This window comes from Bacillus rossius, chromosome 16, assembly GCF_032445375.1.
Source record: "Bacillus rossius redtenbacheri isolate Brsri chromosome 16, Brsri_v3, whole genome shotgun sequence".
Classification (NCBI taxonomy): domain Eukaryota; kingdom Metazoa; phylum Arthropoda; class Insecta; order Phasmatodea; family Bacillidae; genus Bacillus; species Bacillus rossius.
This window is the reverse complement of record NC_086343.1, coordinates 40,324,439-40,342,043: the sequence shown is the minus strand read 5'-3', so window position 1 is coordinate 40,342,043 and position 17,605 is coordinate 40,324,439. Positions and strand designations below refer to the sequence as shown.

The 17,605-nt window shown below is 37.2% G+C and overlaps 1 protein-coding gene across 1 annotated transcript in view; it reads left to right on the top strand.

Moving 5' to 3' along the window:
* The window catches only part of LOC134539896 (photoreceptor-specific nuclear receptor-like), a 172,347-nt gene that overhangs the window by 120,590 nt on the left and 34,152 nt on the right, over positions 1-17,605 (top strand). The window contains exon 6 of the mRNA XM_063382245.1: positions 469-566. Coding sequence (XP_063238315.1) covers positions 469-566 — 98 coding nt within the window. The remainder of the gene's footprint in view (positions 1-468; positions 567-17,605) is intronic.

Genomic DNA, 17,605 nt, shown 5'->3' with positions numbered 1-17,605 from the left:
TGCGTGTACATGGTTGTGGTTGCAGGCGTGTGCCTGGTTGTTGTTGCGGCAATGAACAGGGTTGTGGTGGAGTGCGTGTACATGGTTGTGTTGGCAGGCGTGTGCATGGTTGTTGTTGCGGCAATGAACAGGGTTGTTGTGGAGTGCGTGTACATGGTTGTGGTGGCAGGCGTGTGCATGGTTGTTGTTGCGGCAATGAACAGGGTTGTTGTGGAGTGCGTGTAAATGGTTGTGGTGGCAGGCGTGTGCATGGTTGTTGTTGCGGCAATGAACAGGGTTGTGGTGGAGTGCGTGTACATGGTTGTGGTTGCAGGCGTGTGCATGGTTGTTGTTGCGGCAATGAACAGGGTTGTGGTGGAGTGCGTGTACATGGTTGTGTTGGCAGGCGTGTGCATGGTTGTTGTTGCGGCAATGAACAGGGTTGTTGTGGAGTGCGTGTACATGGTTGTGGTGGCGGGCGTGTTGCAGACCGCCCGTGTCGCTGGCGATGGGGCTGAGCCCCAGGTACCACTCTGCCATGATCAGCTCGCCGCTGGAGCTGCCGCCCAAGCAGGAGGCTGACGACGGTGGGTGCCCACTCCGCCACTCCGCCACTCCGCCACTCCGCCACTCCGCCACTCCACCACTCCGCCACTCCAACACCCCACCACCTCACCACTTGTATGTCTGTAGAAGAAAACTACAAAAAACACAAAAGACAAAAACACAAATTAAGCAAAAAATTGCTGTTGTCAACAGGATATAAACACCACATTATATTCCATAACAAAAATATGGTAAACAAACAAAGAAAAACAAAGAAAAGTTGACTAACAGAACGAAAAAAAAAAACAAGAAATGATGACAGCACAAAAATATTGAATTTTTTTATTTATTGGGTTTAAAATTTTTGTGCTGTCATCATTTGTGGGGGTTTTTTCGTCCGGTTAGTCAATTTTCCTTTGTTTTTCTTTGTTTGTTTACCATATTCTTGTTATGGAATATTATGTGGTGTTTATATCCTGTTGACAACAGCAATGTTTTAGGTAATTTGTGTTTTTTGTCTTTTGTGTTTTTTGTTGTTTTCTTCTACAGACATACATGTGCTTAGCAATGGCGTATGTCCAAAAGCTTACATTAAGTCATGCACTCCCATTGAACAAATCTTTCAAATATAATTAGTGAATTAGCATAGTAAGGAATTTATTGTCTCATGTTTATTAGTCAAGTGTGTTAATGCGGTGGTCTGGCTAGGTGGCCCAATGGCGTGCAGAGTTCCGGGTGTCAACCCGCCAATTACTAACTGTATCTGATTATTATTATCATTTAAGAGCCATTGCGTGTATATATACAAGTTTTCTTATACAACGTGTATTTTTTGGACAATGAAAATGGCTAAAACTGGTGTTTTTACGGACATTTAAGGTATCAAAAATTCAACAGAGAGTATTTTAAATGGTATAGGGACGTTCATGGAGAATTTATCTTTTAATTTTCCATTATTATATGTTAGGGTCCTGCTACAATTCTCACAGAGGAGCATTACCGGCACGAACACTGTTCTGTGCGTGGCTCATAGAGGCGTAGAGGCGCTTGTTGCGTGAACCAGTGTCGCCCTTAGTGCCCCCACCCGACCAGGCCGCTGCCCTAACCTTTCGACCACAGTGCATTCGATACCCACTCAGTAACGGGAATACCAAGGCGACCTACAGTCGAACCCAGAGTTCAGCAATTGGTAAGAGACCGGAAAAATTCGCGGGTTCATTTCGCGATAGGATAGAATCCAAATACATTTGCCTTTCTTGCTGCTTCAGTCATTTGGCCACAGTTTATCTGAAGGACTCTGGACCAATGAAATACGTTCGGCAGAAGAAGTATTGAATCACAAGCTTCCCAGTTAACACGTGTCACGAGTTAGTAGCCAATCAGCAGGTTTAATCTGCACAAGTACATAGAGGATCATGGAGTCTAACCTAGAAGTCATTGAAAACGCGAATTTTTCCGGTCCTAGCAATTGGGAAACGTGGCGGACGTTGCCGTGGCCTGTGGGTTTTCTCGGAGTGTTCCCGTTTCCCCCACCAATTCATTCCGTCGCTGCTCCGCACTCCACATTAACTCACCTCACGCACTCTCCAGGCTGGCCGGAACAACAGTTGTGTCCCTCGGGTAGGGCAGCCGGCTGCTGAGAGTGTCCATCCATGCAGACCCTGCCTCAGGCGGGAAACTGCATGTCGCACATTTTATTTTCAGTTTGTTTCGTGAGCACCGGGAGTAGATGTTCTGTTCCCGGCCTCCGCGCTCGGCCTGTATCCGCTTGTGAAATGGTGTACCAGGAGAGTATGTGTAGCTGCGTCTCTGTCCAGTCGTGTTCTATTCTGACTGTCTTTGGGAATCATGCCTGGCTCCTGGAGTGTCTGTGCCGATCACCCTGGTTGAAGAACCATCCTCGTCCTCCGCTCTAAATGGTGTACTCTGAGGGGGGGTGTAGTGTCAATCACATCTGGGGGCTCGGTCCTGGTATTCCTAACCGGATTGACAAGTTAGTCGGTTGAAGCCTGTCTGTTGGCAGACCTCGGTGGTCACCAGTTTCCGAAGTCAGCACGCACTGGTGGGGTCCTGTGAAACACCGCCCACTGACTCGCGCGGGCAGTTGGCGGTCCGCAAGTCGGACAGAGCGGAGGGGACCTGTCTTCCAAGTCTAGCTCAGATGCTGGGCTCTGGACTGTAAGATCTGTAAGACGACTCCTGCTCCACCCTGAAAGGGCGCAGACACGGGAGGGGGGGGTGGCGGGCGAGTATCAGTATCCGCTTGTGATGGAAGTCTTCCTCCCACGAGGCGCGGGGCTTGAAAAATAGATTACAATGACAAATTGCTGGCGCGGCCTCCCGGGAGAGGAACTAATTAAAGAAAGTGAAGTGTGCGGATCAACTGCTGCAAGAATCTGCGGAGGTGCGTGCGGGCGAGGGGAAGGGGACGAGAACCCGCCTTACACTTCCCCCTCCTGCCCTGCTCTGACAGGGATGCAAATACTCGAACCGGCACCAGAGCATTGTGTTTGTTTCGCAGTCAGATGACTGAGGACGTTTACAAGCCCCGATAGCTTCCCCGCCACGAACACTGCTGAACCTTCCACCGCCAGACAGAACAACAGGCCGATGGGAACTGAAATACGTGGCTGCCACAAGTAGTAAGGGGGATAAATATGAAACCGAAAGACGCCATATTTGTTTCAAAAGATTTCTTGTCACTAAAACTATTTATTTTTGACGTGACAACTTCTAATAAATTGATTAACGCCGGCTGCACGCACGAAAAAGTGTCCTTTTACGCACATTGTCCCGTTTCGCTGTGTCTCGTTACGTTTATTTTATATTGCTCTTTGCTAACCTGAACCTCCTAGCATTGCCACCGATTCCGTGGCGTAATTCTGTTTTAATGCATTTCAATGTAACATTTTCATTGCTCTTTGCTTACCCGTTTCTCCTAGCATTGCTGCAGAGTCCGTGGCGCAAATATATTATTGTTGAATGCATCTTGGTGTTGGGTAAGCCATTTTCCTTCACATCTTACTTGAAACACTCCTATTCGTTTCCTACTTTTCCTATCATCGTCCTATCCTTAACAGAATAACACAGATTGGAAGAAGTTAAATAACAAGCATGTATAAAAGTTATAGTTAAAATAATCTGGTTGTTACAGTAATAAACATATTTGAATTAATGATTGCAAATAAAAGTAAATTTATCAATTAAATTATACATTTCATTTCACTCCTTCTTTGTATCCATACAAAATAGTGATAATTCAATAAAAATGATTCAATTTTATTCATAAAAGTATGCAATCATTTTATCAATGTTTGGTTATGACGTTGTCACGTTAAACTATCGTCCGTAAACCGACTTTACAGACAACCAATTTTTCTTATATATTTTAACTTTGCCTTCGTTACGCCAGAGATCACATATTAAGTTATTTACATTGTGTATATTAACAGTAGTACTATAGATTAAGGGATTCCAAAATATTAATTTAATGCTAAACGACGCTGGCACGTATCAGTCATTCACTCTTAACTTCAGGAGCTCCATTTAATAACGTACTGTGCTTAAACGAAGCCAAATTATGAAAATTAAACATCAACTTGAAACGATGTTCGTATAACGTGTTGTGTTGTGAACTGGGTAAACAGGCACCGTGAAGGAAAAGGTGTGTTTTGACTGAGACTTAACAAGATTTGAAGGTTTTGTCAACACGTCAAGATGATTCTTGAAGTGCTCATGTTTAGACCCTTAAAATGCACGATAGTACTAGTTAATAAACGATTTTTTTTTGGTTTATTAATTTATCTATTGATGGTCAAGTTCAGCTCTCGCCTGTGTTACAATTGGGATTTCATAATATATAAAAAGACACAATGAATAAATAACTAAATATTAGTTTAATTACATAATAATACAATAAATTTATTTAAAAAATATTATATAAAAACAGTCTAGATATTTAACATTGCCTTTAATTAAACTGGTATTGCGTTAGGGAGGACATATATTTTTTCTTGAAAGACATAAGTGAAATATCTTGTAGCTCTTAGTAGCTTTTAGTAATGGAGAAGAACATTATGAACTCGTTTCTATTGTAGCTACATACTATAATTATGGTGTGCCGTACAGGAATCATGGTAAACTGCAATAGAAATTGTCATACGAAGACAGTGAAGGGATGAGAAATTATGGTGCACTGCAAATATACAATGAATTAATGATGGTACGCCTTCCTGACCACCCACACCTACCCTGCCCCACCCTCACTAGATTTTGTCTGCAGAGATCGCCTGGTGTTGGTGCTAGGTTGTGTGATGTCATGGCCACCAGTTTGACTCCAATGTTTGTCGCTAGGCAGAGTTAGTTTCCACTACAGACAGTTCTAGGTTATACCACTTCGAGACGCTACAGGAACTATGTTTTGTATTCTGACGTGATAACGTCTTATAAATCGATGAACGCCGGCTGCACGCCCGAAAAAGCATGACTCATTGTCACGTTCCGCTTGAGCCGAGCGTGCAAGAACCGGCCAACCACCGTGCGAGAAAATCCTATATTATCAAACAGGTTAAGGCGGGCTTTTTAACTAATTGTTCGTGATTATATTTAAACAATTTATTTAAATTAAAATTTGCAAAAACTGTAAATAATATTTGAAAATTAAATAGTATGCAATTTTTCATCAATGTTTTTTATGACGTTATCACGTAAAATTATCGTCCGTAAACCGACTTTACAGACAAGCCCCTTTTTTTTAAGTTATCATAAAATACGGAACGTGAAGTCGGTAGGTCTCGAATCATTATCGCATATGTCGAACTCGAGGTCCTAGAGCAAGAGTGCTAACCACAGGACCAAATGCACAAATGTCTAGTAGCAAATGAAATAAGGTAAACTGAATTCCAGTGTTTTATTGTTTCTAAGTATGTTAGACCACTGGGAAGCTATGCGTTCGTCTGCCGGTTTAGGGGTATACCCCAAAAAATATGCCACTCACTAGAGAACAAAAATTCGAAAAATATGGTGTGCTAGAAGTATGGTACCAAAGATGGTATTCTATTCGTGTTCATTCACAATACGCCTCCCAACTCAACGCCGGTGAGGTAACTTCTTATACTTCAGGATACAGATTTAACAGTGTACTATAAAAAGTCTTCCATATGATTAAATTCATTTATAAAAATTTTCACCTTGAATTTACGACGAGAATACATGAACAAACACACTATTCTTCTCTTCTACAAGCATATTATTCCTGTTCACTATATAACACAGAACTCAGAAGTAATCCTGTCTAGTTCCTACAAAGACACAGCTATCTGAAACTACGAAGGATTCATTTATTGCTGCTGCTTTATTCACAAAAACTGTTCCATAATTTATCGAAAATTTTACACCGATATACCACTATTATTAAATAACTTCATTAGATTAACTATAGTAATTAAAAATATGTTTTTCAATTCTAAAAAGTTTCTCTGTTGAGTTTATAATAGTCTTGTATCACAAACATATATTTTAAGAGAATTGTAGCTAACTTAGTCTTAATTATTGTTGAGGTACTACTTTAGTGACAATGCAAAAGAGCGCGTGGGAGATAATATTTTCTCGCGCGCGGTCAGTTGAAGTGGTTCATTTTTTCCTCGTAGGATAGCGCTGCGTTCGGCCACGGGCGTATGGAGCGTATTCAAGTGGTGATCCCGCGAACTAGTAGGAAAACGGAATGTCACCGCGGGGGGAGGGAGGGGGGGAAGTGAGATACAAAGTCGAATGAAGGACGGCTGATAGGGGTGGGATGAGTCAGCTGTAGCAGCCAACGCAACGGCTTTGTGATGTGCTGAGAAGCACAAGACGACACTGGACTATCACGCCCGTTTCATACATAACCAGACAGAGCGGATAGAATTTTTTTTTTTTTTCGTTTAAAGGAACGCCGTTTTTATGCTTAACTGTTTCGGCGTCCGTGGATGTTACTGTGTGATACATCACTTCGTTTAAATAAAAAACGTACAACAGTTCTATTACATAAAATATTACAAAGGCTGTATCCGAATACATAGGGATGCGTCCTTAGCACACACATCCCTACATCCCTTAGCAAATGCAGCCACAATGTAGAGGACGCATTTCTAATGGATGGATAGTATCCGAATACTTTTACTACTAGCACCACCTGTTGACTGTCAGTCGTACTAATGTTCACGCAGCCATTTTGTGTAGGGATATCTACGAATATTCAGCAAAACGTAAATAATAAATACCTACCAATTAAAAAATAATGTACCGTGTATGTCATATATGTTAGCGATACAAATAAAATACATTTTATAAATTGTAAACTTTAAAAATACTTATGAGTTTTGAATTATCCTTTAAGTTTAAATTCGTATTTTTATTATATTTATTAACGTCTTCATTTGTCTCTGTTTAAGTTATCACTTTCGCTTATAATGTTTTAAACAAATATTTTGCAGAAAATCTGAAGTAATATTATACACAAACAAAATAAAACCCAATTCCGAAGCTAATGGATGTAGGGACGCGTTAGTGGATGCGAGTGTCGCATCCCTAGAAATCTCGAATTAGTGGATGCGTGAAGGGATGCATCGGCATCCCTTGTGAGAATTCGAATTCAACACAAAGATGGCCGCGTCCACTACGATGCACTTTTAGTGGATCCCTTAGCTAAGGGATCCATTAGGCCAGTATTCGGATACAGCTAAAGTAAATTTATCACTCATGTTTATTTTACATTTTACTGCAAGCGAAACAAAAAAATAGAACTTTAGATACAAGGTTACACTACATACCTAATAGTTTAGTATTGTCATCTTCCTGACAACTTCAGAACGAAACTTCTTATTTATACCTTTTTTAATACACTTTACGTTTCTGACTCGTGTTTTGTAACAAATGTACCGTTGATTTGTAGAGAATAAAACACAACATAATTTGTTAATAGTTTGAGAAGATAACAGCATATTAATATCTGAAAAATCGCCGATCTCGGCACTTTCCGCATTACAAAATATCGGCTTGACCTCAACTTTTTCTGCTCTTATCGCGCGAGGTTGCGTTAATACCAATGGCGCGTCCTGATAGGCTGGAACAGTTTTCCGCTCTGTCTGGTCAGCGTTGTCTGGCTGACCCGAATTACTAGGCACTGGCTCAGGCAACTGAAGCTGAACTACTCCAGGAAATATTATTCTAATCAGTTTGCTAGTGTACTATTTTCTACATGAACATTTGCTAATTGTTTCTCCAGATTTCGTTTCGAAGTTTAAAAAAAAACATGAAGTCCGTGTAGTCTACGTTTTTGATTGAAAAGTCAAACAAGAATTTGTCTTTTTTCCCCCCGCAATGGACCTAGATACTAGTTTCTATATTTTCTCTAAATCCAAATGTCCATACTTTAATTTTAACTTTAATTTAACTTTTATAAATGTATGTTGTGTATAATTAAGAATACCTCTTTTTATCGATCAACATAATATTTGTTCCGTAACCAATTAAGTGAACTTAAAAGTGAATGTTACTGGCATTACAGTATATTACACATAAATTATTATTATTGCAATCACAACTGGTAAACATAATTTAAACAGAACTACTATAATCTATTTCATTGTCCGAATTTTGACGTTTATCTTGTGAGAAAGGTCTCTGTAAACAGGATTGCAAAGATCTTATTTTACCAGAAAACTATTAGACTGCCAGAAACTTTCTAAAAAAGTGAACGTAAAAATTCGACAACATGGACTTCATCTCAATGGAAGTTATATCGGTTTTTCGAATTTGAATGACAGTTCACTATATAATTATTGTGTTATGTTGAAATTGAGCCAACTTCTCGCTACAGAAAGAAAACTTATGTCTCTTCTCATATAACGTAGTAACGTAGAACATGGTCGTGGTAACTACCCACCTATGTATATACTACCTCTGAAGGTTCAATTACTGAACTCGCATTCGCGTTGGCCTTAGTTTCAATCCTTTTCCAGCGAGTCTTGTTATATTTTAAGTAGTGTATCTATATTGCGGCAAATTTTAGACTAAATTATATGTGTCGTTAAGAGCGTCTATGGTGGAAGGCCGTGGCCTAAGGTGTGGGAGGGCTTGCTGCCTGTCGCTCAGTGGCTATTCTGTAATTGAAGCTACGGTATATCTAAATATGATACAGAGACTATAACAGCTAATGAGCGACAGCCATTAACCCTAGCACACCGCGGCCTTCCAATAAAGATGCCCACGAAAGAGCCCATCGAAAATTAATATTGAAACATGTAATTAATTTGAGTGAAAAATTATGTATTACTTTAGATTTTTTTCGTTCATGTTACGTAGCGTTTTCTTTCCATAGGCTAGTCATAGGTTCAGAAACTTAACCAAAGTAAGTTTACTCTTGATTATTGAGCACTATATATATATATATATATATATATATATATATATATATATATATATACTAGCTGACCCGGCCACGCGTTGCTGTGGCTAAAGTTTTTGTTATATTACATTATAGTAAACAATCTAAGAGGAACAATAAGAGAATGTGTAATATGGTGATCTCCTTATTTGACTTTCTACTACTATAACCCTTTAGTACAATGAAATTATTTACGAACAAAGACGAAAATGTTGATGTTGGTATACAAATTCACTGGATTGAGATTTGAAGGGGAAGTACGTTGAACACAATTAATTAAAATGTTCTTACACTTGATATTAAGCAGAAATCAATAGGTACAAAATAAAAATTTATCAGATTTAATATTTCCATTTAATTTTATAACAAATATAAGTATATTACAGTATAATACAGTAAATAACATGTGACGCTTAAACTCATGAATGAGGTAGGCAAGGCAGACAGTCTTAAACTTTTAAACATTAATATCTATTTTTTTGAATTATAAATACTTTCAATTTCAATTTAATTTAACACCAATCGGTGCACAATGTTTTTGGTTAACCTGTTTTTAGCTAACACAATTAGATTCAACGGTTTCCCAACACGTGAACACGCAACATATAGTTGCCCATGAGAAAAACATGGATTTTCCAAATCTAAACCACAAATGGACATTGTTTGACCTTGAGATTTATTTATAGACATGGCGAAAGCTAAACGAATTGGAAACTGTAGCCTTTTGAAGGGTATGGTAGAATCTGATGGTATCATCGGAATACGTGGCAGCAGGACCACTTTTCCTTTAAACTTCCCAGCCAAAATGGTTGCTTCAAGAATGTTTCCGGTGATCTTTTTGATGACCAAACGCGTACCGTTACATAATTGAGGTGGATTCAAATTACGGAGGAGAATAATAGGGGAACCAATCTTTAATCGAAGATTATGTGGTGGCATTCCAGGGATATCTAATGAATTTAAAAATTCAATCGGAAAATTTACACTTTCATTTTCATCAACAACAGTATCGATTGATTTAAAAGACATCAGATCACCTGGTAACAACTGTTGTATCTGGAAGTTAATTTCGTCAACATCAACGTTTTTGGCTGCCAAAATCGCCTGTTGACTAAGCCATTCATGATTCAAATAATTATTCTGTATATCCGGGAAAATACTCTGAATCAATTCATTTTTATCCTGAACAACAGTGCAAAAATTGTCTGGTAGTTTAATGCATTGCGTATTTGGTTGCAGTTCTATTTTACCGTTCCCAATATCTAGTAGTTGTTCGGAAAATATTTGTGCTGATGGATCATTTTGCAATTGTACTCGTATATTTATGGTCAATCGAAGTGTTTCAACACTTCGCCATAAGAATGATTGTTTCAAACATGCATTAATCTCATCCGCGAAAGTAGAGCGAGGTATAACTGGTAAGGTCTGCCGGAAGTCACCAGACAAAAGTAAGATAGCACCACCGAAAAGTTTATTATTGCTGTTTAAATCTTGCATAGTTCTGTTTAATGCTTCAAGTGAATATTTGTGTGCCATTGTGCACTCATCCCAAATTATTATAGAACTCTTCCGCAACACTGCAGCTATTCCACTATTCTTTTTGATGTTACACATTGCATCTGGTTTATTATGAACGTCCAATGGCAGCTTGAATGTTGAATGTGCTGTTCGCCCACCATCCAGTAAAGTAGCCGCAATGCCTGACGATGCTACTGCTAATGTGATTTTTTGTTGCGACCGTATTTTGGCAAGAATCAACGATATTAAAAATGTCTTACCGGTTCCACCGGGTGCATCCAAGAAAAAAAAACCGCCTTGTTCAGCAGCAACAGCCAGCATAATCCGATCATAAATAATTTTTTGTTCTGCTGTCAGTAATGGTTCACTGTTCATGATAATTGTTGCTAAACTTCCATGGTCATATTGATTTTCTCGTTGTAAATCGGTATTGACTAAGTCGGTGGCTGGACGATTAGGTGATGGCATACCATAATGATTAAGTGGTAAATTTGAAATAAGAACACATAAATCCTCGATCAAGACCAATGCTTCATTGTAAATCTCTGGTGTATAATCTATGTTTTGGCATTGATTTGTTTGTCTAATTCGGTGCAAGATGTCTTCTGTCATACAATTTTTATATTTTTCCCACAAAGTTTGTGCTTGCGAGGGATAACATGTCGTCAAAATAATTGCAAACAACTGACGAATGTTATTCGGTGTTGATGTCAACGCAGCATCAGCAAGCGTTAAGTCCCAATGGTTATCGTCTTCTATCAATTGCAGTTCACGACATGCATCCTGGTATGTATTGAATACTCGACCATTAACTGTTCGTAAAAATTCAAAAGACGTTGGTCCGGGAACATTCACTAATAACAAACGTAAATAGAAGCACTCACGTTGCTTTGGATGTACCGTGTAAAGTCTCCCCAGTGTCTTAGCTTTGAATATGCCTGTAATGGAAGGATGTGGTTTTCCTTGTTTCCGTGGCTCCCATTTTTTACTGGATTTGTTTCATGTGAAATAACGTGGAACATCACCATACACCAATGTCTTCGCGAATTGGCCAAAAACATCAGGTTTTTGACACAATGTAAAAAATTCAGTTAGAGTCGTTTTCGGAGCTTCGAACGCTCTTTGGAGAACATTTTCTTCAGTGAAGTATACACGTTGACCGTTTTCAAGATGTATTGCCAGATGTTGGACAGCAGGATCTCTTTCGTGGATGGGAAAGCTGAGAATATGCCAAATAGCTTCATTGCTGCTAATGTATCTGCCCATTTGGTATCGTGCTATGTCGTCATTTTTATTTATGTTTTGTACTTAAAATATGGCCAAATCACTGCCTTTGTTTACATATTTACAAATATACTTAATTGATTTAACAGAACTGCAAAGCTCAACATTGATATGAGCTTTGTAAGTTTTTGAAAGTAGTGGTGAGTATGGTACCACCCACTGATTATCAAACTCAACTTGATTTGGAAAGTTCGGCAGTCGCATTGTAAATGTGTGGCCACCATTCTCAGTACTTCTGCGGCGATACATTGGATAACCATCAATATCCGTGATCGTGTCATTCGTATGCGGCTTTGGGAAGTTTTTTTTACATTTACCATTTTCCATGCACGGTGACGTCATGTTGAAAGCACCGCATGGCCCATGGATCATGTGTTTGGTGACAATATCAAATAATTCTTGATCAATTAATGGGTCTGGAATTTCGGCTGAAATTATTTAATCGATTTCTTCAGGACGGATTCTATCTTTAAGCCAAACCAAAATGTGGGCATGAGGCAAACCTCGCTTTTGCCACTCTATCGTATACAGCCAACAACGTGTGATACCAAAAATTGAATATTTAACAATAAAATCAATTAAGGATTTCAATTTTTGTTTAAACACACGTGCAGTTAAATCATGACGATGAATGGTTTGTTGTCCTGGCAATAGTAAAGTTTGTATCTCTTCCCAATTCGGATTACATGTGAATGTAATAAATAAATCCGGTCGGCCGTAATGACGTACGTAAGTCATCGCATCTTGTATGTATTCCTGCATGTTCCGTGGACTGCCGATGTAGCTTGAAGGTAAAATGAAAGCATTACCGATGTCATTGGGATTTAAATTTCCATCGATGTTTCCAGCAACAGCATCTCGTAAGTGAATATATTCTTCCGATCGTAGTTTTGCCTGGTTGAATCGAAGGAATCGCAAGCGTTCGCTTTCGACCTTAGCATACATATCAACAATGTATTGATGGAACAGCTGACGATATCGAAGGATATAATTGTCTTGATGTTGTCTAACCATTATTCGGTGTGCGTAGTAGTTCATTGAGCTAACTTTATTATTTCTGTAATCACCTAAAAAAAATAAAAAATAAAATGCAATACGAAATTAAAATCTATACATACAGTAAGAAAGTAAATAGATAATTGTCAAACTTACCGGTATTTGGATCATACTGTTTGATATTAAGGTGATATTCATCTTGTCCTTGCCAAAATATCAATGGATATTGTAGTGCGTCATATGAACGGTGTAGATCCGAAATCGTACTGACAGTGTTGTCTCGCCGTGTAATTTTTATAGATCTTTTGTCAACTGGATCACCAACCATGATAACAGCAACCTCATCAACAGTTGGAGCGTTGAATCTACCAGCATGTTCACATAATGGTACTTTGTCGGCTTTTATGACGATTTGATAATTGTCATTTTGCAGTCGTGGCGAAACTCTTTTGATCAATTGAATTAGTTGATTGTGATCTTCTAAAAATTTTTCCAATAATATCACAATTGCTCTTTCCTCTGCTTGTTCAATAAAATTATACAGGCACTGAGTCGTCACGCGCTCTTCACAATCGCCCATAAAATAAATTTGAAGAAATTTCAGATTGTTATCAGGCATTGGCATCAGTGATCCGATTTTATGGTACACCTGGCCTTGAATTTTGAATGTAGTTTCAAAATTACGTCCATCGGATGCACGATCGCAAATTTTAGCTGCCCCAAATGACGTCATTTGGAAGCAAGAATTAAATTTGCGTATCTTACGCAAAAATAATTTGGAATCATCTGAATTGCCAGTAAGAAGGGATAATAAAGGCTCCGGCGGAGCGGGTAGAGGTGACAGCACAACTTTTCCTGATGCGCAGCACATGCCGGCTGCTTCATTCCGAAATTTCAATGCCTGACAATATTGACATACTTTATCCATTCCACCGATAGCAATTTTTGAATGCGCTGAGTAGTTAATATCTGGTGCATATTCAAAGGCAAGCCGAACGAATGATGCACGTGTTAATGAGCGGCTGATCCGTTGCCTTTGTCGATCTAGTACTCGTACTGTAGCTACTTATGTTTCGTTTTCGTGCCGCTCTTGTTCTCGTAATATTCTGTTGCAGACGTTCGTCACGCTGTTCTTGAGATTCTTGTGCACGACTTTCTGCAGTCCTGATTCTTTGAGCTGCATTTCTTGTTTCGATTTGTTCTGGTAATTGCTGAGCTCTTTCAACACGTTTGCGTCGTGACCCTTTGCTGCTCGCGTTGTTGAGGTTAGATTTTTTCGGTGGCATTTGACTGAAAATAATAATTTAAACGTTTAAATATTAGAAAGAGGAACTGAAAAACATGTTATCATAGCACTTTGAAATAATAAGTGCAAAATAATTTTCAATGGAGGGTAAATAAAAATAATATAAAAATTTTTGTACAATTATTGAAAAAGTGTGGGGAGCTTTGTGCCATGTTCTCATTGATATATTAATTAACTTTTATAAAACTATGTGATATTACTTACATGTATAAATTGAAATTATTGTTCCTGTGCTCCTACTGTGGCTATGTCTCGTTCTCCTGCTGCTCTTGTTCTTATGATATTCTCTTGAAGACGTTCGTTACACTGTTCTTGAGATTCTTGTGCATGACCTTCTGCTGTCCTGATACTTTTAGCTGGATTTCTTGATTCAATTTGTTCTGCCAACTGATGGGCTCTTTTAATACGTTTGCGTCGTGCCTCTCTGGTGCTCGCGTTGTTGAGGTTAGATTTTTTCCATAGCATTTGACTGAAAATAATAAATTAATCGTTTAAATATTTAAAAAAAAAATTGAAAATCATTCTAATTAACTTTTATAATTATGTGATAATAATGACATGTACATATTTAAATTATAGAGTTTAAATAATAATTTCAATAAGAATTGAAATACTAATTTAATCGTTTAAATATAAGAAAAATAATCTGAAAAACTTGTTATCATAGCACATTGAAATAATAAGTGCTAAATATTTTTTAATAGAGGTTAAATAAAAACAATAAAAAAATATTTGTACAACTATTTAAAAAGTGTAGGAAATTGTGTATCATTTTTGCATTGACATTTTAATTAAATTTTATAATTATGTGATAATACTTACATACATATATTCAAATTAAATTATAAAGTTTTGATCAATGAAGCACAAATAAGTAAAAAACAGCATTAATTTCACTGTATTATCTTCATTATAATATGAATTCAATTTACACTTCAGTCTAAGTAACATGCTAACACCGAAAATTTAAAAAAGTAGCTTATAAGACACGTTCGTAGATTTACCATAGCAGCGCCATCTATTTATTACTTACTCAACCCAGTCGAAAGGTATCGACATCTGTTAGAATCATTTGGAGTTAACAGATAATTGTGACTGTCAAATAATAACAGACAAATAAATAGCAATAAATTAAAATTGCGACTATAATTTGAGATTTAAACTATCCTATCTCTCAAGTTGGATCGAACTGCACATGGTGTGCGAATTTTATTATAATCGGTTAAGTGGTTTAGGAGTCCATTGAGGACAAACATTGTGACACGAGATTTATATATATTAAGATATATATATATAGAATACATATAAAGTTGACATATATACACAACGAGTATTTAAAACATACGTACAAACTTCGGCAGGCTGTTTCTGGAAAGAATACAAGACGAAAGCCTAATAACCACTTTACTCATAAATCGAGTTACGAACCTCCAAAAATGGAATTTTCCATATCTTGAAATTAACATCATCAGTAAGTAAACTGTGGCATATGATTTTTTAGGAAGGAAACTTTACACCTTGCAAACGTGCTTTGTAATGCCTGCCCTGGTATATTATTTTATTTTTTATTAGCTTTTCAGGTGATAAAATTTGCTAAAACAGAAATGCCGTTATATTCATTGAAGGATGTCCACGTATCTCGTGGTGAACAATTTGCGTTCTACAAATTCATCAGACGCAGTGCAGGTTATTCAAGAATAGGAAAATTTTATTTTTGGGAGTTCAAAACTCCGAATCCATTTACGAGAAAAGTATGGTACACAGGTTTTCGTCTTGTATTTTCGCCAGGAATATTCTGCCAGAATTTGTCAGTATGTTTTAGATACACGTTGTATATAGAATGCACTTGAAAGTTTACTCACACACACACATATATAAATAGAATACAGGAAAAAAATTGGTTGTCTGTAAAGTCGGTTTACGGACGATAGTTTAACGTGATCACGTCATAACAAAACATTGATGAAATGATTGCATACTTTTATGAATAAAATTGAATCATTTTTATTGAATTATCACTATTTTGTATGGATACAAAGGAGTGAAATGAAATCTACAATTTAATTGATAAATTTACTTATATTTGCAGTCATTAATTCAATTATGTTTATAACTTCAACGAAGAGATTATTTTAACTATAACTTTTATACATGTTTGCTATTTAACTTCTTCCAATCTGTTTTATTCTGTTAAGGATATGACGATGATAGGAAAAGTAGGAAACGAATGGGACTGTTTCAAGGATGATGTGAAGGAAAATGGCTTACCCAACACCAAGATGCAGTCAAAAATAATATATTTGCGCCACGGACTCTGCAGCAATGCTAGGAGGAACGGGTTAGCAAAGAGCAATGAAAATGTTACATTGAAATGCATGAAAACAGAATTACGTTACGGACTCGGTCGCAATGCTAAGAGGTTCAGGTTAGCAAAGAGCAATATAAAATGAGCGTAACGGGACACAGATAAACGGGACAATGTGCGTAACGGGACACTTTTTCGTGCGTGCATCCGGCGTTCATCGATTTATTAGACGTGGTCACGTCAAAAATTTTACACATATAATATATAGAATACATTACTAACTTAAAAAATGTATATAGATTACTTTAGAAAGTTGACATTCCGTGTTCGGCACTTGCAAGAATCGAAGTTTAACAATTCGCATCCACAAAATAATAAGTAATGTGTGCAGAAAAGATAAAAGATTATGGATTATATATTAAGTTAACGATATTAAATGAATTTACAGTAGGATAGGTCTTACAGTAAAGCACACAAAAACACATTTAATATGTACTTCTTGCATCAGAAAATAGCTTTGGCGAAACCTTGTATTAATTCAAACCTTCTTTTGATAGTTAGCCTATCATGTGTACATGCATCGTAGTTAAAACAAATTTTTGTTTCAATTTATACAGTTAAAAATAGTAAGGAACATATTTACATATCATTATAATTTAGGTAACTATTCTATATGTAAATTAATCATGAACATACCTTACAAAATGGCGGGTTTTAAAGAATGCTTACTTATAATAGGCCTACTTATACATTTTTATATTGAACCCTACAATACCGCTTATAACATATATTTTGGGTTAAAGTTACAAGAACAGTGAGATACTTAATTACTAACAATATGTAGGCTACACTGATACAATTATGGTTGCTACAATGAATATTTCAAACAACATTAAAGAAAACATCTGCTGTTTGAGTTAATATGCACACAACTGGCACTTGTCAAATCTCAACTAACCAAAAAATGTTTTCATAAATCGTACGCATCTAGGTACATAAATACATAACGAAGTAGCCGTTTCATTACATTATTCTACTATAACTGGGAAGTTACTCCACCTGGCTCCACTTGCATTCAAACATGCTAAATGTTACTAAGATTACTTTCTTGTGTAACTAGAGAATTTGACTTGAAATAAATTAATGTTGTAGATAAACTCAAACGTATAATGTCATTTTTTAAATAAATTAAATGAAATTATACAGATGCTTTGAATAATAATAGACTATTAGCTTCATTTTGAAT